The 26181-nt window shown below is 54.8% G+C and overlaps 2 protein-coding genes across 2 annotated transcripts in view; one reads left to right on the top strand and one right to left on the bottom strand.

Annotated features, from left to right (window-relative positions):
* The window catches only part of NME7 (NME/NM23 family member 7), a 253854-nt gene extending 253524 nt beyond the window's left edge, over positions 1 to 330 (top strand). The window contains exon 12 of the mRNA XM_039241877.1: positions 42 to 330. Coding sequence (XP_039097808.1) covers positions 42 to 74 — 33 coding nt within the window. The 3' untranslated portion in view covers positions 75 to 330. The remainder of the gene's footprint in view (positions 1 to 41) is intronic.
* ATP1B1 (ATPase Na+/K+ transporting subunit beta 1) lies at positions 140 to 23843 on the bottom strand. Its single transcript, XM_039241879.1, has 6 exons — positions 23318 to 23843; positions 18803 to 18931; positions 7290 to 7445; positions 5432 to 5616; positions 2478 to 2558; positions 140 to 1554 (listed from the first exon to the last, which is right to left on the bottom strand). Exons 1-6 carry the CDS (start codon positions 23412 to 23414, stop codon positions 1291 to 1293), a joined length of 912 nt encoding a protein of 303 aa, XP_039097810.1. The 5' UTR covers positions 23415 to 23843; the 3' UTR covers positions 140 to 1290.
* Positions 23844 to 26181: the final 2338 nt, after the last annotated feature.

Below are 26181 nucleotides of genomic sequence, written 5' to 3'. Positions count from 1 at the left end.
ACGTGAACTCACTCACTCACTCATGTGTTTGTCTTTTCCAGGTTCAGTACTTCTTCAAGATCTTGGATAACTAGCAGCACAGGAAACAAAGAAGTCACAGGCCGGGGCATTGAGACGAGACCGAATCAGGCACATGAGGGATGTGTTCATTCTTTTATTGTCCGTTGTTTGAACCTGACTGAATACAAGGTCAACAAGAGCACTGTACTCCCGGCATTTATTATATATGTTAGAACATGGGTTTTGCACTGTAGACGACATTTAACACCAGTCTATGGGGTACTGCATTGCTTTTTATAAAGTCCAAAATAAAGATTTATTTTCAAACAAGTGACTTTGGTTTATTTCATACATTACACTTTTTCTTGCAGAAAAAAAATAAAATTGTACAACTGCATAAATATAAAATTCTTCCACCATGAAAATGGTTAAAACATTCATAAAGACACAGCACCAGCATGTGATGCCTCCAGAGAAAGGAAGAAAGTAAAAGGAAATGTACAAAGCAAATGAGTTCGCCCTGTCACGTTGCCCAAGTGACAGGCGGCTTCAGAACATACCGGAGGACCAGGGCAGAGACGGCAAGACAGCATTCAGTACACAGCACGACACAACCCATCACCTTTGTGTGTTTTCTGTAGTGTCACTTAAAATTTAAAGGGCAGTTCCCCCATGACAGCCCCCCACCCCCAGCCCCAGGAAAAAAAGAAAAAAGGAAAAAGACCTAACACCACAGGAAGAGACTATGGAGTGTGTTAAAAATGCTCATCGATGGGCCATTATCTTTGAAAGAGCTGAACCAAAAAAAAAAAAAAAAAAAAAAAAAAAGTACCATGCCAGTTTTATTCCCATTGAGTATTTACACCGTGGACAGCAAACCTTGCTCACATGAAGTAGAAAACAGACACAATAAAACATGGCTTGGAAAATGACCAGTGTGTACCTACAGCGCTGTACACGAAATCAAATACACGAGGCAGCAATACTTAGGGGCCAGAAACACTGCTTACTACGACTCAGTAATGGAATCATAATTTACAGTAAAAATGGGCACGTCCCAAGGCTCAATTTTTATTTTTCTTTTGTCATTTACAGTAGAATAAATATTTTGTTGCTATTGCTACACTTTAAATTTACATTCTAACCTATTAAATGCAGAAAGCTAGTGTAAAGCGTATAGATGAAGTGTGGGTCCCATACGTACGACAGTTTATTCAAGACTAGTAGGTTTTTGTTTCTGTATCTTTTTTAACTTTTGAAACGGCTAGTGGGAGAGATCTGTGCTTGTGATCAGCTCTTAACTTCAATTTTTACATCGAAGCGTCCCTGGAAACGGTCCTTCTCGCTGTACCCGATGTTCTCCCCGTACGCCTTACACTCGATGCGGATCTCGGTGTCCATGGTGAGGTTGGTGAACTGCACGGCCAGCAGCGGCTGCAGGTACTTGGGCTGCAGGAGTTTGCCGTAGTAGGGGTAGTACTGCAGCGGGAAGCCGGCGTAGCCGCCCAGGCCGAAGTACTCCACGTTGCCGACTCTGTCCTTGTCTTCGTCTCGCTGAAAACCAGAGGGGGACAGTTTCAGCAGCTCACGGCCCGGACGGCCGCCCGAGGTCCCAGGCGGCGCCGGGTCCCGCAGAGCGGTCTGCGAACCGCGGCCACAGGGAGACCGGCCGTCCTCGGACGCGCCTCCCCCGGGGGGGCCGGGGGGCCACTAGCCCCCGAGGACACCGCTGTGGTCTCGGGCGTGACAGGAGACCGCGCGCGCACGGCCACGGGAAGGGGCCGCAAAGGAGCCTGTGCTACTGTTCAAGAGAAGGAACCGGAACAGAGGCCAACCGAGCGGGTCTCCAAAGCCCACACAGCGAGAAAGGGAGCCGCCGCCCAACGGCAGAAACCCAGCGGCGGTGGCGCAGGGCCCGGGGCGCCGCGTCAGTGTTTCCTCCCAGCGGCCTAAGCCGCCTCTCACTTTCCTGCACCGTCTCCTCTCCTGCTCACAGACGCCCCTTTCCTCCGTCTGCCCTGCTGAACAGTCGTCCCATCAGGGGCCTGTTCGTAGGTCTAAAGGGACCAAGTACTGTTCTCTTTCATTGTTTTTTAAGAAAAGCCAAAAACACAGTTTTTAATGGGAACGTGTCCAAAAACAAAAAAACAGCTGGCCTCAAATTTTTCAACACCCCACGTGCGCCAGAGAAGCACTTGCGTGGGCTAGTTCACCGCTCGGTTCCATAAACCCGATATTCCGGCTGATTTGATTCAAATAATTCAGCTTCTCGTTCTGGTGGAGAAACCGACATGCGGCTTTAGTCTCGTTACCGCTTTCTCTCCCCTTACGCCATGTCACCCACGCAGCTACGCTCAGTTGAGACTGATGCCCTCAAGCAACAGGTCTCGTTGCCCCTATTGAAGTGTCACCTCTACCTTAAAGCAAGCTCACCCAGCCTCCCCTCGCACCCCCTTGGCCACGGAGCGCCCCCTTACCTTGCCAGTGCACTGGACGGGCAGCACGTAGGGACTGTACTTCATCACTGGGTAAGCCTCCAAGGACTCATTCTTGGGAGGCTAAAAATAGAAACCCACAAGGGTCAAGGGGTCTGTAAACAATTTCCTACAATTTCTGAAAAGCGAGGTTAGCCCGGAGCGCCAACAAGTACTTGCGGGTCACGGAAGTCCAGTCACAAGACCCCCGAGGAGCAGTGACCCCCACCCACCCGGGCTGGATGCTGTGGAGTAACAGGCGGTGCCCACGGCGTGTGACGCGCTACACCGAGGCTGCCGCGCGGCCCGCACTCTCGGGACCCGTCACGCGGCCGTATAGCCAGCTCTCAGGGACACTGGACGGTAAGAGCCAACCCAGCACGAACCGACCTCGTTCAGAAGATTATAGTAATTAGATGGAAGTGTTGGTTGACATTTCCGTTTTTGTGAAACTCGGGCTTCCTCCTACTTCATGAATAAACAACGCCGTCCTCTGCCCTCAAGCAGGCCTTCCTCACGTGGGCTTTTTGTTTTTCCCCTGAATCTCCAGGAGACGCACTGCCATTTAAGGAGCATTTCCAACTCTTTCCAGAAAGTCCGATATGAAAACAGATAAAGGCAGCAGAGCCCTAAATGACGGGGTCTTGTGAAGTGGTGAATCCCCCGAAGGGACCCAGAATACACTTTGAACACCTCTGCTGAGAGGAACCATCCAGAGCGTTCCCTCCTACAGCCCTGGCTTCAACCCACCCGAGAAAAGGTGTGATGAACATCTTTCCCTGGAAGACGGCCACCCGCTGGCTCGACCGGATCAGGACAGCACGTGAGTCCTGACAGGAGATAGAACGCATTCACCGTCCAGTCAAGGTCGGATAAAAAGGGCAATTCTGCCTCTCAGTGAAGAGCTACTGGGTTCGATACCCTTTGTTTGAGAAGAAAATGACCGTCTAGATCGGACTCTGTCGGAACTTTCTGCCAAAAACACATTGCTCTTTAAAGACACAAAGGGAAAGTGCTTACTGATAAAGCAGCTGCCAGAATGTTCCCTCAGAGGGCGAGGAACCAGGCTCATCCGTGAGCTGCTGGGGCACCACAGCCCCCGACAAAAATAATTCTTCCCAGCAAAACGGGGTGATGAATCAGAGGCTGGCAAGCCGAGACCAGAGACGACAAGGCCCGGAAATAGGAGCAGGCGAGCTCCTTCCTCACTTAACCGCTCTCCCTACAGATGTGGGGAGAGGTGGGGGTCACGCCGGCTAGACGGACACTCTCTGCGGGTACAAACGTCACTCGGGACCTACAACGAGGCGTCATCAGCAGCGCTGGATTCAGAGAGCCAAGATTAGGGTTTGGCCCCTCGGAACACCGCACCCGTCCCTTCCGAGGCTGAACGGCGGACCCAGCCCCGCGAAGGGGTCCCCGGCAGGGCGGCTCCCCGCTCAAGTGTGACAGAGTGGCCCCCGCCACCTCCCTCCATCATATCCTCACTTCAGTAAGAGGGAGACTAAAGTTCTGTTGGGAGAGAGGCGCGTTACCCCCCGTGGGCGGGGCGCCATCCGTCCCGCACACCCTCCGGAGGCCGTAAAGGACTTTGCGTCCGTCAGTTAAAACCGCTCATCTCACCCTTGATTTTCTAACGATGACTCGGGAGTAACAAGGAGCGTGGAGACGAATGAAGAGCATACGGCAGAAAATTAGGGAGCCAAAGGGCAGGTTCCAGAAAGGAGGAAGTCTGTTCCTGGAACGCGGCACACTCCGTTCCTCGCAGAACTGAAAGCTCGGGGCGCCCGGGGGGCCAGTCGGTTAAGCATCCGACTCGGCTTGGGCCCAGGTCCCGGGATCACGGTTTGGGAGTGTGAGCCCCACGTCGGACTCCGGCTACGGTGTGGATGGGGCCCGCTTGGGATTCTCTCTCTCCCGCTCTCTCTGCCCCTCCTCCGCTCACACTCTGTCTGTCTCTCAAAAATTATATAAACTTAAAAAAATGTTTTTAAATAATAACTGAAACCCTGCGGGCGGACCCGTGGGGCAGCTGCGGGAAGAAGCCTCCCTGAAGGGAAAAGGCAGCTCTACTTCCCACGACCTGAAGGACAGAGTGAAATAAGCGGTTTTACAAAAGCAGAGATGACCCCAAGACATCTTTCCTCCTTCTGAAGAATTACTATTGTCCCCCCTCATGGCGAGCGACGGCGACGCGCCATTTCTCAGCGGGCAAGTCCTGCTCACCCCCCCGGGGCCGCGGTCATCACAGTTCAGCCTGCATGGGGTCCAGCTCCCACTTTTGCAATGAAAAAACCTGTTTGGGTTTTTCTGGTTTTTTTTTTTTTTTTTCCACTTTATCTTTTTTTTAAACGTTTTATTTATTTCTAGGAGAGAGAGAGAGAGACAGCGTGAGCAGGGGAGGGTCAGAGAGAGAGGGAGTCACAGACTGAAACAGGCTCCAGGCTCTGAGCTGGCAGTCAGCACAGAGCCCGACGCGGGGCTCGAACCCACGAACCGCGAGATCATGACCTAAGCGAAAGTCGGACGCTTAACCGACTAAGCCACCCAGGCGCCCCAATCATTTTTTTTTTTTTAAATACGCTTGGGCTCCCAGAGTCCCGGGACCAAAGTAAGACTGTGCGTGCAGACAGTTTTTAAATTTTCAAGTATCTTTTTCTATGTTCACTTTCCAAGAGTCTACGCTGCCCAATTACATTACAGAGGAACTAAGAGCAGAGCCACCAGACCCGCTCCAGGATGCGGCCCTGCCCCCAGAATCTCTCTAGAAAACGGGAGAAAGGACCTAACCCCAAGGGTTTCAGGGAGGACACAGCTGTCGGGTTCCTCTACTGACCGGGCTGCAAAGTCGCCACTGGGTAACTAACACTTCCTCACACGCTCTCCTCATGCCAATGAAAGACTCCGCCCCAAAGAAAGTGGCGCCCGGAAGCTGCAGGACTTAAAGCATTACTTGCCTTAGGTTTGAAGCCCAGAACCCGGTTGAGCTTTATGAGGATGCACGGTTTGCCCTCTTTGTAGCCGTAAGTCTCGTCGTTTATTCCGGAGCAATTCCCCAACCACTCCAGCTTGAACCTGCAGACTTTCCGCTCGCCCCGCTCGTTGTTGAATTCTCCCCGTTCCTTGATTTCGCTGGGCACGTCTGAAAACGCAAACACCGTTCTTACAACGTGCCAACAAGAAGAACAAAAAGGAAGGAGAGGTCTTCCTGCACAACGACCGACCGAGACCAGGCCGTTCTGCCCCTCGCGCGTGGCCTGCACGAAGCAAGGGTTTCCAGCAAACCGTCCCGCGCTCACCGACGTGAAGAAGGCAGCTGACCCACAGTGACTGCTGGTAACGATCGCACACCATGGCCTCACAGCACTTGGCGCTCGGTGGGTGAGGTGTGGTCTGTGGCAATATGTCTCTTCCTGTCGATAACGGATGACTTGCCTATTTAGGAGACTGACCAGAAACCTGACCGCCCGTCGTGAGCAGCCTCCCTGACACAGGTCAACACCAGCCGAGCTCATTATCAGGGACATTGCAATTGGAGCACAAACTAAGAGGAGCATCAATAATTTTCAGAACCGGAAGGTTTTTGGTCACAGCTGCCTGGCCGTGGCTGGGCCACCGTCTACGGATTAGCATGTTCAACAGTAAGGGAAGAATTATTCTCTTCCTTTTCAGCCCCTGTTCAAGGTTTAAAAAAGTGTTTTTTTTTTCAATTTTTGCCTTTTCAAGCTGTGACTTTTTTACAGGCATTTATTCAGCTGAGAAGCTGTATTGTAGTATTTTTTACTCACATCTCATAACAAAGACAGAGAGAGGGGACATGAGCTAGAGAATTCCGAGTTAATACAAAGCAACCTACAGGAAACCGATGCAAACGCCATAATTTATATATATTTCTAAGGTGACAAGTTCACCGTTTTCCCCCGTAAGTGGTCAAGTGCCTCAATTCAGTCCATCTCCAGGGAAGTGATTCACCCCAATTCTCTCTCATACAGGCCTCTTAATTACTGCAAAGTAAGGTGAGAACCCCCTTTAAGTCCTAAGGAAAAAAGTAGTGAAAATGTTTCTTTTCAATTACTCCCTTCAGGATGGCTTCAAATGGCAACTCGCCCACAGCAGGACCAAGCAAACAGTACCCCGTGAGGAGCTGGCGCTGGCGGGGCAGGAAGGGCAGGCGCCACCTCAGAACTCAGACGGAGACCTTGTCTGAGTAGGATGAAAAGCCGGCGGGAAGCGCACGCTCCAGGCGGTGTGCTCCCGTCAGCGGCTTCACGGAACCAAGAGCCACCCTTCGCCTTCGTCAGTCATCTCCTTACCCAAATGCTCAGCTGCCGAGGACGTACTGAGTATCCATCCCAAGCAGGGATGAAGGCCCCTACCCTTCATCCACATCGGTGCAGTTACAGCCAATTATATCAGAGTCAGTGTAGTAAGAGAAAGCCCTGAACCCTTCTGTGGGGAGACCTGGGGACGGAGGCAGAAACCTGGAAATATAAACAATCGTGCTGCTCAAAATCAGTGGATGTAAGAGAACCGTAACTTTGGGTCAGAGCGGTGCCTGGGAGGGTTTTAAAATAAGACGCTTTTCAAAGGCAGATAATTGTAATACTTGAAGCTACAGTGTTTCTCCCACTGCATCCAAGCCTAAACCATAAAGTCGTCTTGCTTTAAAAAAAAAAAAAAAAAAAGTGTCCTCTCAACATGGCCAGAGTCCAATCATTTAATTATTTCAGGAGTCTTATCTTGCAATCATTAAATAACAGAAATGGGAACTAAGAAGACACCAACTGCAAAAACATCCAAAATTAGTCAACTTACTGCCACAGTCTTCAAAAATCATTTCATCCTTCTGGGCCGAATCCTTGTACTTCTCCAGGAACCGAACGATGTTGAGCACATATGCCTCATAGCTCTTGGGGTCGTTCGGGCGAAAGGAAATTTCAGTCTTTTGGATCTGAGGAATCTGTGTTAATCCTAGACCAGGTAGAAAAACACAGAAACCCGTTAGCAGGAAGGCCGTCAGCGAAGATAATTAACGTACGAACCATCCTTCACTCGTCCCACCTGCTAAAGGGAACAGGTTAAATTCTTGCCTCTCTTGTGAAGTCACTTCTGTGGCATTTCGATTAAGCACCTAAGTGCCAATGACAGCGGCTTGCGATCATGTATCATTTACTAACCCAGCAACACTTCCTGACAGGCATTAGCTCCCCTTTTTGAATGAAAGCACTTCTTGCACAGAAAGGTTAAGGGCCTGGCCCAAGGTCACAGGTAAAGAGGTGGAATGAGGACTCCAGCGTAGGTACGCAGCACTCCAGAATCTAACACTCCCACGTGCTCGTGTTCCACAAAGTACACAGTTCACTTGCCCTTCTCACGGGTAGCTTTCCTTTCCCTAACTGCGTGGAAGCCTTTGAACAGAGAGGTCCTTTAATACTCCTTTCGGTAAGGAACAGATGACCACCCCAAGCTCTGCAAGACTCCAGGTGACTCAGTGGAGTATTTCTCTGGATCTTTTAACCCAAACTGGATGAACTTGGCATTTATGTGCAGTTACCATCCTTGCTTTCTATTCCAAAAGCAAGTGGTTACTCCGAAAAAGTCAAGGGCCAGCTGGTATTGTATGATTACCCTGGACTTTCACTCTTTCGACCAACCTTTACTTTTTTAAGTTTTTAAAATGTTTATATTTGACGCAGAGACAGAGAACACAAGCAGGGGAGGGGCAGAGAGAGGGAGACACAGAATCTGAAGCAGCTCCAGGCTCCAAGCTGTCAGCACAGAGCTGGATGTGGGGTTTGAACTCACGGACCACGTGATCATGACCAGAGCCAAAGTCGGACGCTTAACTGACTGAGCCACCCAGGAGCCCCTTAACCAACTTTTTAGATTCTTTAATTCTCAAAAGCCTCTACCATCACAAGACTTCCTAGATAAGTATTTGAATAACACTACATGGCACTATAGGGGTGATGGGTGGAGACCACATCCACTGCCTTTTTTTTTTTTTTTTTTTTAATGTTTATTTATTATGAAAGAGAGAGAAAGAGAGAATCTGAAGCAGGCTCTGCACTGTCAGCAAGGAGCCGGATGCAGGGGTCGAACCCACGATCATGACCCGAGGCGAAACCAAGAGTCAGACAACCAACTGACCTACCTGGGCGCCTCTCAGTCCACGGCCTTCCAGCACACTTGGATGGCCAGATAAAATGCAAGATGCCTGGTTAAATTTGAATTTCAGATAAACCATCAATTGATTTTTATAAAAGTATGTCCCACGGGGTGCCTGGGTGGCCCGGTCAGCTAGGGGACTAGCTCCTGACTCTGGCTCAGGTCATGATCTCACAGTTCATTAGAGTCCCTCGTGGCAGCGAGGAGCCTTCTCGGGACTCTCTCTCCCCCTCTCCCGCTCACGTGCATGCACACGCACGTGCGTGAGCTCGAGCTCTCTCAAAATAAAACAAACATTAAAAAAAGTATGTCCCATGTAATTTTTGGACACACTTCTATAAAAATCGATTTGTGGTTTATCTGATGACCGAACGTAATTGGGTGTCCCGTATTTTAGTTGCTAAATCCGACAATCCTATCCCAATCCCGACTCCACACCCACACTCTCCGCGTTGGGCACAGAAGGCGGCCGTCACCACACCCCCCAGAGCGCCACCTCACCTCGCCCAGGGGCTAGTCACACCGCAGGCTCCACACCAGACGCGCCCAGCGAGAACTTCCACGCTAACGAGCCCGCAGGAGCCTTAAGCCTCGTGGTTTGAGAACCTCGGCTCCGGGGAGTTGGAACCTGAGTGGCGGTCATGACGCAGGACTGGAACACAAGTGACGAGAGGACAGGAGCTATGCAGCGGCGCCGGCCGTGAGGCCGGAGGACAGGCAGGGGCCGGGCTCAGTGGCTGCTGTTTTCTAGTGACTACGGGTGGCTGTGGGCTTCAGAAACGGTTCAATAACGGGGGAGGCGCAGCTCGGGGGGCGGAGGGGCAAGTTCTTCCGCGCCCGTCGGTCCCCAGGAGAACGGAAAACTACGGACGAAGGCAGGAAACGTGAGGGGCTGCCCGAGACACAGGACTTTACAAGGGACGTGAAGCAACGGCTCAGAGAGAACAATGCAGGACATGGAGAGCCCGGGGGGGGGGGGGCTGGGCGATGGGGACTCAAAGGAGACGTCTCAGGGTCTGTCTGCCACACAACCACCGTCAGTTAGGTAACAATGAAAACATATTTTCTTAGGTGCTTGCAAACCCCAGAAAAATGTTTGTAGGACTAAAGCCGTTTAAATCCATCCCGAACCATCTTTTTCTACATTAAGTTGTGACCATTTATAGCACAAAGAGACGATATAATAAAAAAGGGCAGATACCTGCAAAAACTCTATAAAATAAAATAAAATAAAATGAAAGTGAGCAGAAGCTTCCCCTGGCATCTCATGCCTGAGGGAGGACGGTCACTAGGACGGACGCCCCACTGAGACCCACTGAGACGCAGAGGCCCGGAGGGCGGGCCTTCCTGGCCGGACCTACAAGCTAGCCCTTGAGTCCAGGTGACCTGCCTGCACCTGCCGGAGTGCAGACCAGGCCCAAGGCCAGGGGCCACGAGACCGCCGGGGGACGGGGCGCCTTCCAGAATAGCCCTGAGCAAAGGCAGCCTGACGGGCGTTCACCCCCAGGCGCCGCGAGAGCCCGGGCGCAGCAGCCACGGTGAGAGGCACACGCCTTCCCCTCGGCCCCCCGCCCCCCCGCAGGTCAGCTGACCTCCATCTCAGGGGTGACCGTCTCTGTGCGACGGGGGTGGGGTGGGAGTGCGAGTAGGAACAGACCAACATCTACACGGAGGGCATCTCCAGGCTGGGGGAGAAGGCGGGAGACAGGAACGCTCTCCCCGAACCTTCAGGAAGGTGGGGCGGGGAGGAGCCGCCAGCTGACCGATAAGGCACAACCATGCCCGGCCGCGGTCCCTCGGCAGAGCGGCTGACAAGGCAGAACACCAGACGCTCACAAAATGCCGGTGAGCCCGGGGGAGGTCGGGAGCATCTCGCTCAGGGAGCTTGAAGGAGGAAGGGAACCGAGAGGGTCATATTGACAGTAAACATGGTAAAGACGGAATCCCAAGGTGAGTGTCCAACGCCGGCTGTCCTGACAGCCCCCCTCCCCCCGACTTGGTGCTCTGGGATCTTAGGAGCCAAAGTGCACTGCTAGTAAGCACATCGTTCAGCAGCCCGAGACCAAAGGTCAAGACCAAGTTCATGCTCACCGAGAGACAAGCACCCCTGTGGCTGAGAATCTGACTTATGGAAACAGTAAGCAGCAGATGCTATTACTGCACACACAACAGCATCGTGGGCCCAGCAAAGTCGCACACGCTCGGCCCCGTGTGTCTCTAGACAGGAGAATCATGAAAACCAAGTCCTGGAGTCCTACTGGTCTGCACCCGCGAGCTCAAACCCTTCGGGAAGTGTGGCTCACATCCAAACCCTGCAGGGCCTGTGTGTTACCATGTGAGCAACGTGCAGCTCGAAGACATGTGAAACATCGGTTCACCGTGAGGCCGAGGAACCACGAGGCAGAATGGACAGTCAGGCACAGGGTCTTACAATGCTGTGACGTGCCAGCTGCATTAGTCCTTGAGCCAAAGTCACAGCCCTGCCCCTTCCATGTAGACGGACACCAGAGCCACAGAGAGAGGGAGCCCAGGAATGACAGGCCAACCCCAGGAAGCTCAGCCGTGCCTTACTGTCTTTCGTAGGCTAACGTCTCCCCTTAGAGTTTCTGAAGGATCTGGAAGGTGTGACTGCAATAAGCTTTAGTGACCATCCTCCTAAGATACCCAACTTCTGATGTAAGGATTGCTTCCAGGAAAGAAGCATCCATGACTTGGGTTTCAGCCATGCAATCAGTTTCTCTCTCTAACCCCCAGCCCACGGAGCACGTACAATCATGGGGCCCGGCCTCCTTGGTGCAAGTCTGCTCTCCTCCCCACCCCCCTCCAAGTCAGGGCAAGGTCTCACTCCAACCCCCACCAGCTCTGCCTCCCCTTTTCTTCATCCAGAGCCTTCTGGCCTGAGGAGTTCTTTTCCTGGAGTCTCTCGGCACCAATGCCTCCCCCATTCTGTTCTGGCTGATCTTATTTAGGAGAGTTCTCTGAGGAGATCTTCTCCAAACCACTAGGAAGATTCCTCTGCCCAAAAGTAATTTCTCTAAAGCGATTAGACACATACAAGGGGCAGATGAAAGCCCCTTGACCTGGTGTCGAAACCCTTTAAATCATTTACGTTACGTTGTCAGACCCACGGGAAGAAGAGATACAAAGAAACGGGATCAGACTTGGCAACTTCATTATGTCGAGTCCACGGATTTTGCAGTTAGGACGCCACCATGTGCACCCACCTTGCTGACTGCCATTCTCACTAGCTGTGTTCACACACGATCGGCCACGTTCAGCCCGTCCCTCCCCACACTGCACATCCTTCGATTGTTAGTCCCAACTGCGCACAAGGGTGAGCTCGTTTCCAGTGGGAGCTCCCAGAGGCCGAAGCTAGCGGAACACCCATCACTGGCTCGGGCTCTCAAATTCTATTCCAGGACACAGATACAACCTTCTGCCTCGCCCGCGTTCTGAACTTGAACTGACATTCACCAGGCTGAGTTTCATACACTCTGCCCTGATGGGGTCATTTGTCCTAAGTTACATTTTGCTTATTATGTGATGAAGCCACCTAAAAGGACTGAAATAATAACTTAGCTATGTGAAATTTTAGCATTTGGTTTTTAATGGGTTTTAACAGGTTCACTTTACATAAGATTTGGAGTTAAAACAACTATTCCTCTTTGGCCGTGCAGTTGCTTTTCAAAATTACATTTCCCTTTCCTTGGTTTCCCATGTCTCGAAACAAATCAGGGAAACACTCTATGTCTGGTTTTAATAGGTGTTCACAGCGGTGGGGGCCGGGGGAGGGCAGCAAGTAACAGGAAAGAGAAGAGAAAGGCTTTTCACTAAGAAGCATTTTGTTTCCAAGGAGGTTTACACTGCGGCAAGTTTAAAATTCTTCAAACTTGTGAGTCTGAAGCATTTGAACTAGAACACGGCCATTGTGACCTTGTTCCCAGCTGCCCTGTGACTCCCAAAACACTGCTGCCGAACCAGGCACTCAGTCCACTGCAGTCACAGACCAGGTGCTCTAACGAGGCATCATCTTCTCTTCCACGGAACCCCCAGGAGAGCACCCACGAGAAGTAATGAGGTCACACGAGGCAAAGAAACACAAATGTAGCCGTGCACACAGCCCGTGCCTAACAGTGGTCTCATGTACACTCCAAGCTGATTAGTAATTTGGAATTTTAAAAAACTGGGGGTATGATTTTGTACGCACATATCTATAGGCGTGCGCGCACACACACAATCTTCTCCCTTCAACTTTTAATTTTTTTTTTTAATGTCTGCAAGATTAGTATCGATTTACCTGACAAAATACAGGGAGGGTGCAGGGGGGAAAAAAGGTGCCTCAGTGCTTTCTGTAAACTAGCAGCCTTTGCCTTGCCTTCTACGTAGGCTCAGCCTTTGACCATGACCTGGGGTCAGTCGCCATCACACCAACACCCTCCCAGATACCGGAGAGTCTCCCTTTGAAAGTCTTTGAAAAGTCTTTGAAAGACGGATTGCTGGATCTTCTCTAGAGCCCTACATGTATGTTCAACACCGCCTGGGGTACAGAAATCTTTCCTCCTGTAGTCTAAGCTAAATGCCACACACTTTGGTGAAAGGCCCTTCTGCATTTTTGGAATCACCCTTTATCATCAGACTTTTACCGAGATCTATGTTTGCTTTCAGGTGAACAGAGACAGCATTATTTAGCTCAGAGAACCTCAGAAGCACAACTAATTTCATAGGGACCTATTCTGTGGTATCTGTGTAACTCACAATTGTGCTTGTTCCTAATAAAAAAGACCAACTTTTATAATGGGAAAATATAAACAAAATATAAACAAATGGCCAAACCCTATTTTTCATTAAATCAGCTTTTCTGTTCAAGGCCAAGCTGAAGAACAAGCATATGTAGCAGATTTGGCTTGTCTGGATACAAAACGTAACATTTGCTAAGTAAATGGCCAATAACCTGAAATAGGACACCCTATCATACATATTTGATAGTATCTATTCATGCACGTATATGGGAAAGGACACACTTTTCTGACTGGAAGCCCGTAGATAACAGACATCCCTACTCTCCGTCATGTCTCCAATTTTTCTCCCGTCCGGTCCGTGTCAGAAGGGCCCTCCGGTCGTGAGACCACGAGAATAAGCACGCTGGGCAGCCACAGGCGCAAGCAGCCCAGCCTGCCTGATGTCACCGCAGCAGAACAGAGGCCCCGAGGCCAGTGCTCTTTCCACAACAGCACAACAGAGTGTGCCTGGCAGAAGAGCTCTAGGAAATTTCACAGATTCAGCGTATTTTCCCCATTATCCGTCCATGGAATTTGTTACCTGGTCCTGTTTCTCAGAGGTCTCTGTGCTGCTCACTTATCTAAAACGAGCACGCAGGGTGCGACTCATTTTTCTGTGGCTCCAAGAACATTGTTAAGTTAATCATTAGGGCTCCTGGGTACCCAAGAGCTCACTTAGTAGTTTTATGTTGGTCTCTAGAAATAAAAAATAGCAACACGGGTAGATGAGTTGTTGAAGCCAAACAGAGAATCTGGAGCCTGCCACCCTAAACCCTTCACCAAACTATGAGTCTGCACAGTAGCTTCTGGAAACCCCAAGCGCCACCAACACGAGCTCATCAAGAGACCCAGACCCTGGGGTGAGCTGGCAGGATCCACCTGAGGAACGGGAGAGAGAAGGAAGGAGAACGTGAGAGACGGCCGGGCCTGTGGAGCCCCATATGCTTATCACGTCAGCTCCCACATTACAGCTCAGTGGAATCGGATGGAAACAGCAATCGATCGATCAATTGATCGATCGATTTTAAAACCACTCTGTTGGCACTCTGAAACAACAATTCATCCAAAGTATAAGGAAGCCAAATGCTTCCAATTCTCCCTTTGAAAGTGTGTCAGTTTAGGGGGGCCTGGGTGGCTCAGTCGGTTGAGCATCGGACTTCGGCTCAGGTCATGACCTCACAGTTGGTGGGTTCGAGCCCCGCGTCGGGATCTGTGCTGACAGCTCAGAGCCTGGAGCTGCTTCAGATTCTATGTCTCCTTCTCTCTCTCTGACCCTCCCCCGCTCATGCTCTGTCTCTCTCACACACAAAAATAAACAACAAAAATTTGAAATTGCGTCAGTTTGAGAAAATAAGCAATTCTGAGACAGATGTAATGATTTCTCAAGAATTTTGCTAATGACACTGAGATTTCAGCTGTAACGCCTTGTACCCTAATGGAAGACAAGACCGTCCCCTCTTACAGCCAAGAAGAAATCAGAGCTGCAGGGGGCCTGTGTGGTGCGGGCAGCACCCACCCTGCTCTCCCCCACCCATTCTGGTTCCCGTGGGACCTCTTCACAGTTCTTCCAGCCCTCGCCATCTTTCCTTCAAAACAAAAAGAAAAGCCACCCACGAGGTGAAGAGGAAGAATGGGACTCACACCTGCCACCAGGAAGCAAGGCGGCTGGGAATGGGGGGGCAGGGGGGGCCTGCACTTCACCCCCTGCGGCTCGGGAGTGGGGCTGGGGGAGGGGCAGGCGGGGGAGGAGGGGGCTCTTCTGGGACAGCGCCGCGCGGGGCGCGGGCCCAGCAGTGAACAGACACCACCAGCCACCGCTGGGACTTGGCGAGGCGGTCTCCCAGGGAGAAGCACGGCGGCGCTGGCCCGGCCGGCGCAGGTATTTTCAAGGGAGCGACTAGGCGACAGAGCAAATAAAAGGTCACTGAGATTTACTTAAAAAGAAATCTTAAGCAGGTTTCCTAATCCAGTTTCTCCCAGCGCTTTTTGGGGAGAGTCAAGATGCAATCCGCTCTGTGAAAATGTTAAGTGGACGAAGTACCCAGAGCCCCGGTCTAGAAGCACTGAGTTCAGTACCAGAGGCCTGCCGCCCCCGGGGCAGGAACAGAGCGGCGGCTGCGCCCCCTTAAACGTTTAAGGCCACGAGGTCGGCCGCTAAAGGTCCTGTTCACTTTGCACACACTTGTCTCATTAAGTCTCACAGGCAATGACTCCCATTTTACAGATGAGAGAACTGAGGCTCAGCGAGGTTAGGCAGAGGGCATGGGGACCGAGTGCAACTCCAAAGTCCCTGCTTCTCCCAGGTCGGCGTCACAGCGGACACGGGCACCGTGGCTGACGCACGTGGGGCTGCTTCTGTATTTGGGTTAAGTGATGTCAACTGGCCAATAATCAACCATTTCTGACTCAGCGGCTTAAGAATTTAATGTGCTTCAACCTCGCAGGGCAGCTGGCGCCCCCCGCCCCCCTCCATGTGGCCTCCAGGCTGTGGGGGCGGCCTGCTCAGCAGCCCGGAGCGACGGGACCGGACTGCGACGGTCACGGCGCACACGGCCAGAAGCAGCACGCCACCCTCTCTCTCCTTAATCTCACTTCCCTTCTGTAACCGAGTCCTTTCTCTGCGACATTGTGTTCGGCTTACCAGCCGCCCCAACGTTACAGACAGACAGACCCAAACGCCCCGCACAATCGCCGCCGCCTGACTGGGCGACGTGCGCACAGGTGCTTGGACGAGGTCTGGTCACCAGGTGCTCAGGGTCGGGGTCAGTCAGGCCGGTCAGGGTCCTGCCTGCAGCGCGGCTAATACAGCATCAGTGAGCCTGGAGCCCGTGAGCGCCGTGCTGAGCCTTTCACACTCGGCAGCTTCCTGGGACTGAAGCACGCGGGTTTCGTGAGCACGCAGCTGCACGGACTGGAGCCGGGAGCCACTGCATTGAAGCTGAAAGACGGCGAGGCACCCTCCATGGCACCCTGCGCAACAGCCTGTCGGGAGCACCAACTCCTGAGCTCTGCTCTGACGGGTGCTGGGAGGAGGTCCCGCCGGGGTCCCCTCGGAGCGCTGCGATGGCCCCGGGACGCGCCTCCGGGCACCCAGTGCTCTGCCCACCTGGCCTCCCGGCTCCAAGGCCACTGTCATTTTCAAAGGAGCGTCCCATCCCCTGGGAAGGGGAGGGGAAAGGGGGCTCGGCCTGGGCTCTCCTGGCAAGGTGGTGGAGGAGGGGATGAGGGAGAAAGAAATCACGAAGACCAAGAACCCAGGCAGCAGGGAAGGGAAGGGGGATCCGAGGAAGCACTTTCCTAGGACTCTAGCCAAAGAACGGGAACGCATATTTCCACGATGAGACGCCAGCCATGCTCCGGGGAAGCGGCTCGTCAGGTCAGGTCAGCCCGGCTGCTGAGGACACTGAATATAGGGACTAAGAACATGTCTTTTAGGAAGGGGGCAGAGGAAGTGGGAGGGAGGCGGGGAAAGAGGGAAGAACTGAGCACCTCGACCAGATTTTCTAGGCAAGGTCACTGGCAAGTCCCCTGCTTAAAAAGGTCTGCACTTTGGACTTTTGTTTTTGAGAATGAAATCACCCTTTCTGCAAAGAACACGAAGAAAACGTTTACTTTTATTAGAGGCCGATTCTCCACAGTTTAGAGACAAGGGGCACTTCCTAAAATCCAGGAAATTAAATGCTTGACTTTGTAGTCACCTTTGGCTTTCGGTAGAAGAATTATTATAAAGTAGCATCGTAATCAAAGAACAGCTTTTCAATGGCTAAAATCTAAAAGAAAAATAAGGGGCTACACAAATTAACACGACACTTGCTAACACTGCAGAAAAATTCTAACGGAAGAGGCCACGCCATGGTCTCCTGTCACAAAAGCCAGCGTCTAACCTGTTAAGACCCGACGTCTCTCTGTGATCCTATGTCTCTGTGTTCCTACGTCTCTCTCTCTCTCTCTCTCTCTGTGTGTGTGTGTGTGTGTGTGTGTGTGTGTGTGTTCCTACGTCTCTCTGTGCACACCAGAATTTCTGTGTCAACCTTTCCGTTCACCCACTGATTTGGGGAATCAGGTGCTGGAAACTGTGGATTATTAAGCAGGTTAACGTTGTTTTATATACTTACATGTTTGGGTTTTGCCCCCACTTCCCAAGTCCCCTAGATCTAGATTTATCTGGTCTACGGTCTTCTTAGCGCAAACGACTATCTGACTTGGGGCTGACAGACAGTGCCTCCCCCCCAGCCCCCCGTTCTGAAGATCTTCTTCTGAGTCCTTCACACCCCAAGGAGGTGGACGTGACAAGCTTGCAGCAAACAGCCTCACTTGACCAAGGCTGCTCAGTGCCACGCCGATGGCCTCAAGACTGTCACCTAATACAGCTGTTACTAAACATTTGCCAGGGAAAACGAGAGGAGACACGTCATCGCCGCCCTCCAGTGGCGGCCTCAAGGTCGTTTATAATGCAGGAACCCGGAAACTGTGCAACATTTCCTGTCTCTGGGTCCTCCCAACAATGAATCTGAGAAGAGCCAGGGAGCACGGTCGGGTTTGTGGTCACCCTCCCGTCTGTCTTCCTGACAGCGTCAGGCACGCGGGCCACGGGCCCCCCACGGTGCAGTGACTGGTGTGCACGCGCACAGCTGCGCAAAGCACCCAGATCACAGCAGCGCACTCGGGCGGCCCATTCTTCTTCTAAGATGACCTCTCCTTGCTAATCCAAGTTCGCGGAGCTAAAGGAGACCGTGAAACCACAAAGCGGGTCTAGAGAGCCAAGGAGTGAAGACTCCTACCAAACAAGCAGGTACAAACACTGTAAGTGAGAAGACAGTGTGCCGTCGTTCAAGGTCAAGTCAAGCTAAGCCAACGGCAGGTGGGAGAATGGACTCGTGAAGCCATGACTCCTTCTCCCTCTGAGTAACTGGCCATTTCAGAGCTTCTCATCGTCCCTAAAAATAACAAGTCTTTCAAAACAGGAGCTGAAGTGGGTTTTTTTAAAGGATGTATCTGAGTCACAGTCCCCTCAAGAAAGTGAAAACTGCGCCTGAGCTGAAAAGGCCCTGAAAAGACCCCTCTAACTAACCCACTGGGCGGTGAGGGAAGCCATGGCCTCACTGGGCATCATGCAGCTGGGGGAGGTGCAGGCTTGGGGGCTGGGGGGACCAGGCTCTTCACCCTCCCTGCAGAGCTGGGAAGACCCGTGCAAGCCCCGGAGCCGTGTCTGCAATGCGGGTGTGGGAGGCCTGGCTACGACACTGGGCGGGTCCGCATGTTCTACGCCGTGCTCAGCCTCACGCCGCATTACAGGCAATTTTCAGAAAAATGTTGTCTTGCATGAAAAAGCGACACCCGTTTTTCCTTGGGAAGAACAGAACGTATTCAGGTTCCCTTTACCTGGGGGGGCCACGCGGTCCTGGTACGTGGGCTGGAATTCGCTGATGGTGAGCAGCATCACTTGGATGGTTCCGATGAAGATACCAGCCAGGCAGCCATAAAATATCACGTAGAACAGAAGGATCTTAACTGCAAGGACACACAGAAACAGACAGTGTGACATAGTCAGTCACACACACAGAAGGAGAGGCTAACCTCGGCGATGAAGGGACTTCCTGCCTTCCCTCCAGCCCGTCTTCAGAGCCTCCTTTCTGACCCGGATCCGGACCATACTCCCCCCCACGGTGGGGTAAAAACAGAGAAGGCAGCCCTCCATTACTGTGTGTGTGTGTGTGTGTGTGTGCATGCATGCGTGTTGGGGGTAGGTAAGGGTAGGAGGAATGTTCTGCTAGAACGAAGATTATTTACAGGAAATACTTTTTCTGCCTAAATAAAAAACGGTGCCTGAAAAGATCACCCATAAAATCTAGGGCCGTGCGTGCAGCTTACACGTCTTCAGCCGTGACAATGCACTCCCTTAGGGACACAGGTTTTCTTTCCTTGTTTCTCCCTTGACATTTCGACACTCTAATCCAGGCTCTGCTGCTTCTCCAAACATTCGAACGCCTGCAAGTTTTTATGCTAGAACGGGGCAACGAATGCCGAGAAACCGCATGAAGCTCTTCTGCTCTTTTCGGTCTCCCCACCTCTGATGTATATTCTGGACTAAGCACTTGGTGTTTTCCTTCAGGGGCACCAAACGGGGGTGGGGGGAGGAAATCCTATAGTGTGAAAAATGGCAAGCATATTCTTATTCCATGTTCTGCCTGGACCCGGCATCCTGACTGGCTCAACGATCTGCATTTTCTTTTCCCCACAGCGGGCAGGACGGCGGGAGGCGGCTGAGCTGGCTGCAGAAGCAAAAACACAGAAAGCAAAAGAGCACGAAGCCCACAGGCGGGAATGAGGCTATCAGTTACTGGTTTAGAGGATTATCTCCCTGATTAGCCGCATAGTAACAGGCTGTACTAGGCATCGCCCGGCAGCCCCAGGCCGGCCAGCGGCTCCCCGAGAACCGGACTGGAAAGTGACCCGGGAGGTTATCAGGTCTGAACCGGGACGGCGTGGAGGAGCCTCAGGTTACTTCTAAAACCCTGCAGACCTCAGGCAGTGAACGCTGGGCTCCTCGGCGAGAGCACAGAACTAAGGGCATCACAGAAAAGCGGTGCAGTGGCCGTGGTGAGGGACGGAGGGCGAGAGGGAGCCCAATGTCGCGGGAGGTGGCCACGCTGCCCTTGACCTGCATTTCAAAGCGCGGCTTTCCAATCAGCAAGTACACGGTTCAGGAAAGCCATGTTAGTACAACAAGCCAAATGTACCTAAGACCACAATGCTTCATCGTAATCCTTTTTCTCCTCTATCAAAAAAGAAAAGAAAGAGTAAAAAAGGAAAAAGAGTCAGGCCACAAGTGAAAGGTAAGAAAGGCGGAAAGGCTGCCGTGGCCGCCCAGCTCGTCGCTGCTGCCGGCACGGCGAGGGTTAAGTGCTGCATTCCGTATCCAGGCAGCAGCAGGCAAACGGTAAGGCTGTGACGTCAAGGGGTCTGGAAAATTTTCCGCGAGCGCTCCTAAGAGGGCTGGAATGACACGGTCAGCAAGGAGCTGCCGCAGCCGCTTCTCCCGTGGCCCCCGCCGGGCCTCGGGGCTTGCAGCCTAACTGCACTTGGCTCTCCCAACGACTGGCGCGTTTTTATACCCATTCCTCCGACTCCAGACACCTCACTGCAACAACTTAAGAACGTATATAATTGTGGCCGCAATTGAAAATACAAACAAGGCCCTGGAAAAATCAGGCCTCTCGCAAGCACACTGATTCAGCTGACAAAGACAGAGCCTTTTAATTCTGTTCCATGCATACCCCGAGAGGTGAGGAATTTTTCACTTTTGCTCCAAGATGTTACTTAGCAAAATCTCCCCAGTTACAGCCGGGGGGTCACCTGGTTAGAGGAACGGGAGCGTCTAGCAGGGCTTATGGAGTGGGCTCACCAGCACACAGGTTACCTGGGCTGCCCAAAAAGTGAAGCTACACAAATTGTACCAATTGGCCAGGGCGATCCAGAGAGTGAGTTTTAGAGGCATTTTCCCCACTTAAGCAATGGGTCTTCTTAAAAAAAAAAAAAAAAAAAAAAAAAAATGTAACGTAAAGATTTCCCAGTTAGAAAACGAATGAGGACCCTTCAAAGGGTCCCAAGCAATGGAAAGAGGGCATCTGGACCCAGCCCAGCGGCAAACATAATAAAACCTACAAACGCCCGTATTAACTTAATAAAAAGGTGGGAACCGCAGGTGATTTGCATGCTGCCATTTCTGCAGCAGGTGACAGGCAAGGCCCCTGCGTCCATCTTGGTGAAAATCACCGAGAAGCAGAGTCGAGCCAAGGGCGACCAGCCAAGGTCCCAAGGGCACCCATGTCGGGCCCCTGCTGGGAAGGCAGCACTTTGTCCACAGGACACGGCAACTGCGGCCGCTTCCTCTGCTACGGGAGGGTCGTCGGTTCTCACATTGCCGAAGAAGAGACAAATGAGCGCAAACACACACTGAATTTTTAGTCCGGCACCTGCACCTTGGGAAACAGAAGCAACGTGGGGCAGGCACGCACCCCGGTCCCGGCGTCTGCATTTGCACCAGCGTCTGGGCACCTTGCTGGATGCGGCGTCAAGGCACCAGTACCAACAGGCACACGCGTGCGCGCCCGCTTTCCCTCACACACGGGAGGCGCTGCCCCATTACATGTCAGCTTAGAGAACAAGTCTGCCCATCCTGCCTTACCATCTAAAGCAAATATTATTCTGGAACCGGAATGAGGAAAGAAATCTATTTTACGAGAGGGGAAAACACCAGAGGGCAAATTTCACAATATGCCGGAGTCGCCGGCAGGCCCCGACCCCATGACGAGGTGGGGACACAAGAGCCGGGCAGGAGCCTCCAAATGGGGACGGGGCCCATTCCGCAGTGCACCCCCCACCCAGCCTCACTCAAGAATGGCTAGATCACCCTGGCTGGGAGCCGCTCGCCCCACCCACACCCTGAGTTCAGGTCTTCCCTTCCATGTTGAAAACCCAGTGAGCTATCTTCATGGCACAGAAACTATGGCAATAATCTCGCTGAAGAACACAGCCTCCTCCAAAATAAAATAAAATAAAATAAAAGATACAAGCTAAAAGCCATCATTTTAAAGACCTACATTTAACATGGCTCAAAATACCTATGCTGCTTCCTTGTACTATCTTGGAATGCGGTTTCACCTTGACTAACCTTGAAGTGTGATGCATTATTAACCCTTTACTTTTCGGTCGAGAGAGACCCATGACAGGCTGCAGGTTTTTTCTTCTTTGCAAAAATCATACATCTAGCTTCTCCCAATTCAAAATGTCAGCCAAGCACTATTTCCCTGACTCATTCTCCTGTGATGGCCACAGATCCTCCCAATCAGGAAGACCGCATCAGCCCCTTGCCAGCGCACCCTCAGTGGCTGCAGATGGTGCTGGTGGTGGTGGTGGTGGTGGTGGTGGTGGTGGTGATGGCGGTGATGATATTCGAGAAGGAGGGGGCAGTGATGCATGGGGGGGAGTTCCCTTCTCTCCCTTCTGCAGTCACGACTCTTACACCTTTGCATACAACTCTGCCCTTCAAAATGACCTTTAAAAAAATGTCACCCTTCCGGTGGAGGGAGGCAGAAAACAAGGTATCTAATTTTCAATGAGAAAAAAAAAAAAAGTCCATCCAGCCAAGCAACAGGCTGCCCCAAATCTTGTAAGGTGAGCTGAATGTGCCTTGATGCCATTTATTTCTTACACCAACCTTCCACCGTAACCAGCCCAAGCCACTGACTGCGTCTGTGACACGAAAACACCCAGACTTCACCAGGTTTCAGGGCTGCCTGGGCCACCTCCGGGCTGTAAGGACTCCAGGGGAGGTAAAGTCTGGGCACAGCTAAGAAACACTGCAGTGTGGACGGGTTCTGCCCCCGCCCCATGCCTTCGGAGGCACATATTTAGATTAGAAAAGTGCTGGAACACACGAGCTCGCCTGCATCCGATCCGATTACCATCGTGAGGTTCTCTCGCAACCTCAAATCTCAATTTTTAAGCCTTGAGCTAGGACTACAGGGACAGCCAGGTCTAGTCTCCCGGAGCCCGGCCATTCCCAAGGGGGGAGGGCTCGAGCGCAGCTCGGACACCCTGCGGGTCACCCAGAAAAGACCGTGGCGACCCAGACCCTCTGCCCGCGCGCCCGCCCCCGCCCCGCGCGCGTCCCGGGGGCTCCGCACCCGCCCCGGGAGACCAGCCCGGGCCCCGCGCGCGTCCCGGGGGCTCCGCACCCGCCCCGGGAGACCAGCCCGGGCCCCGCGGCCGGAGCGGTCCCGCCGCCGACGCCGCTCCGCCCTGGGCGCGCGGGACCCGCGGAGCCGTGTGCGGAGCCCCCGGGACGCGCCTCCCGGGCCGGGCGCGGCCCCGCGGCCGCGGCCCCGCACTTACACCAGCTGCCGCCGGTTCTGCCCAGAAACTCCTTCTTCTCCGAGTTCCAGATGAATTTCTTCCAGCTGCCCTCCTCCTTGGCTTTCCCGCGGGCCATGGCGGCGAGGGCGGCGCGCCCCGGCGTGCGCTCCCGCTGCGGTCGGCGGCCCGGCTCCGCGCTGCTGCTCCCGCCGCTGCCGCTGCGGCTCTCCGAGTGCCGGGCGCGCGCCGGGGCGGCAGAGGCAGCCGCGGGGGGCGGGGGGCGGCGGGGGCGGGGGGCGGGGCCGCGCAGGCGGGGCGGCTCCGGGCCCCGCACCTATGGGCGGGCGCACGACCGCTCGCGGGCTCCTTGCTCCGCCACGCGCTCCTCTCGCCCTTGGGGGCTCGGGGGCTCTGCGAAGCCGCAGCCGCCGCTCCCGCTGCCGCCGCGGCCGCGAGCTCGGCCCCCGCGTCCCGCGACCTCTGCAGACGCGGGCAGGGGGCGGGAGAAAGCCGGAGACGACGACGGACGGACGGACGGACGGACCGCGGGCCAGGCTGCGCGCGCCCGCCACGAGCCGAGAAATTGGCTACCGGCGCGAGCCCGGCCTTTACTATATACCGCGCCGAGGCGGCCCGGGGCCCCGCCCACTAGCGGCGCGGCCGGCCAATCGCGGGCGCCGGGGGCGGGGCCTGCGGCCCGAGGGGGCGGGCGCGGGGCCGGCACAAAGGAGACGCGGCGGCGCGGGGGGCGGGCCGGGGAGCCGGGCCGCGGGGGGCGGGGGGCCGCGGCGCGCGCAGGCGGCCTGGCTCAGCCCCCTCCGCTCGCGGTTGGACGCGGGCCCTGCTCTGCCGTAGCAGGGTGCGGGGACCCCCGCCCCGGCTGTCCCGACCCGCGGCGCGCCCCCGGCCTCCCTCCGCCGCGGTCCGCGCGGCGCAGGTCCCTGGGGGGCCGGGGGAGGTCACTCGGGGACGCCTGGGCCCCGGGCACCGGCTCCGCCCCGCCGCTCGGCGCCTGCACCTGCCGCCCCCGGCGCGCCCCGCGCCGCCGCGGCTGCAGTTCCGGCCGGTCCGTTTCCCTGCGGCCCGGCCCGGCCCCTCGGGCGGCAGCCCGCAGACGCGGGTTGCAGGGGGAGCAGGCCGGCCGCTCGCCCCCGTTGGTCTTCCTCGGAAACCAGTCGCGCTTCGCGGCGGCCTCACACCTGTCTAGACCCGGGAGACGGTGTCTGCACCCGGCCCAGCCCTGAGCCCGCGCCGCTGCCCAGCAGGTGGCCGGCGTCCTCGCCGACGGGCTTCCGGGCCCCTCGGGGGAGCTGACCGCTCGCTTCTGCTGCAGGGTCCCTGAGCCCCAGGGCATCCGGAGGACCCAGCACTGACGGCAGGGCGCGGGGCCGGGAAGCCGGACCCCTCGTGCCCTCCGTCTCCTCCGGGCCCCGGCCAGCCTCCCACGTCCCTCCGGAGGCAGTGACACAGCAGAAACCGGCAGGGGCCCTAACCCGTCCCGGGAAGGAGGCCCCCCGCCCCGCATCCCCGGGCGGGGACACCGGTCAGGGCCGCCCTTCGGTCTCAAGGTCAACCTTGCAGGTCGGAGGCTTGCTTGGGCTGCTACGAATGAGCTCTTCCCACGAGTCCTCCTTCAGGCCCACCTGCAAGACCTGCCGAAACCCGAACATCCCTGAAACTCGGAGAGCCCCCCCCCACCCCTCCGGCCCCAGAGGGACTGCCGCACGCGGGGCCGTGTCAAGGGCGCCCGTGAGAACAGGAGCCGCCCCTGCAGCGTTTACACTGGAGAAGCCCCAAGTCGTGGGGGGGCTGCGGAAAGACGCGACCCGGGACCGGGTCACCGGGAAGGGCGTGTGAGGGACGAAAGCCTGTGGGCCGAATCCGCAAGAAGGGACGAGTGAGGGGAAGGGGTCCTGGGAAGGGACGACGGGGTTAAGGGAGGGGTGACGCCCTGTGCACGCGCCTGCCCCCGCCCTACCCTCCTCCGCCGCGGGCCCCCCGCCTCCCCATCTCTTCCTCTGTCTTCTCGGCGGAAGCTTTTGGTACAACAGGCTGTGGAGCAAGGCTCACAGCGGCAGGGTTTTCCCTCGAGCCCCCTTTCCTCTGGACCAGGAGGTGGCCCACCTCGGCCTCTAGGGCTGCGTCGGGCTCGGGACCTGCTGTGCCCCTCTGGGGGAGCCCCCTCTTCCAGCTTCAGCCGCCCGACGTCGCTCATGCGTCCTCGTCCGCGTGTGGCCCCCAGGCTCCGACAGGCCCGCAGCCCTGTGAGGCCCGCGCTCAGCCTCCACCCGCGCAGCCGCCCGGGCCGTCCAGACGCTCTGCCTTCCAACCCCGTCGCCGCCAAGGAGCGACCCGGTGCAGCCGTTCCCACCCGCGGCCGCAGGACGGGCTGGCCGGCTGACCTTGGGCCGGTCCTTTGTCCTCTCCCGCGCTTTCCCTTCCCTTGTCACCCTGGAGGGACACATTGTTGCAGGATTACATGGGAGACGTGGGGGGTGCTAAGCACGGTGCCTGGTGCACAGCAAACGCCACGAAGGGGGTAGCTTGATTGCAATTAGCTGGTTCCATTTGACCTTGTGTAACCTTGGAGCTGTGGCTCTGCCTTTGCCACCTTCCCACTGATACCCAGCTCCTGCCAGGACGCCGAGTTCTCGCAGAAGGTCACCTTGACTGACTCCCTACCCTCCACGCCACCTTTCCCCGTGCTTCCCTGCGTGCTTCCTGCTCGGCGACCTCCTCCAACTCAAGTAATGAATGACCTGAGCACGGGACGTCCCGCCGGGCCGGGCTTGCGTTCCCGGCCCCTTCCGTGCGGGGCCGTAGCGGCGGGCTGGAAGCGGAACCGAGCGGTTCCCGGGAGGGAGGGGTGCCTCTGGCAGGTGGCTGGGCAGGGGTGGGGGCGG

This window comes from Hyaena hyaena, unplaced genomic scaffold (genome assembly GCF_003009895.1).
Source record: "Hyaena hyaena isolate Hyena2069 unplaced genomic scaffold, ASM300989v1 scaffold_201, whole genome shotgun sequence".
Lineage (NCBI taxonomy): Eukaryota > Metazoa > Chordata > Mammalia > Carnivora > Hyaenidae > Hyaena > Hyaena hyaena.
The sequence above is the reverse complement of the archived record's forward strand: the minus strand, read 5'-3'. Positions and strand labels throughout refer to the sequence as shown.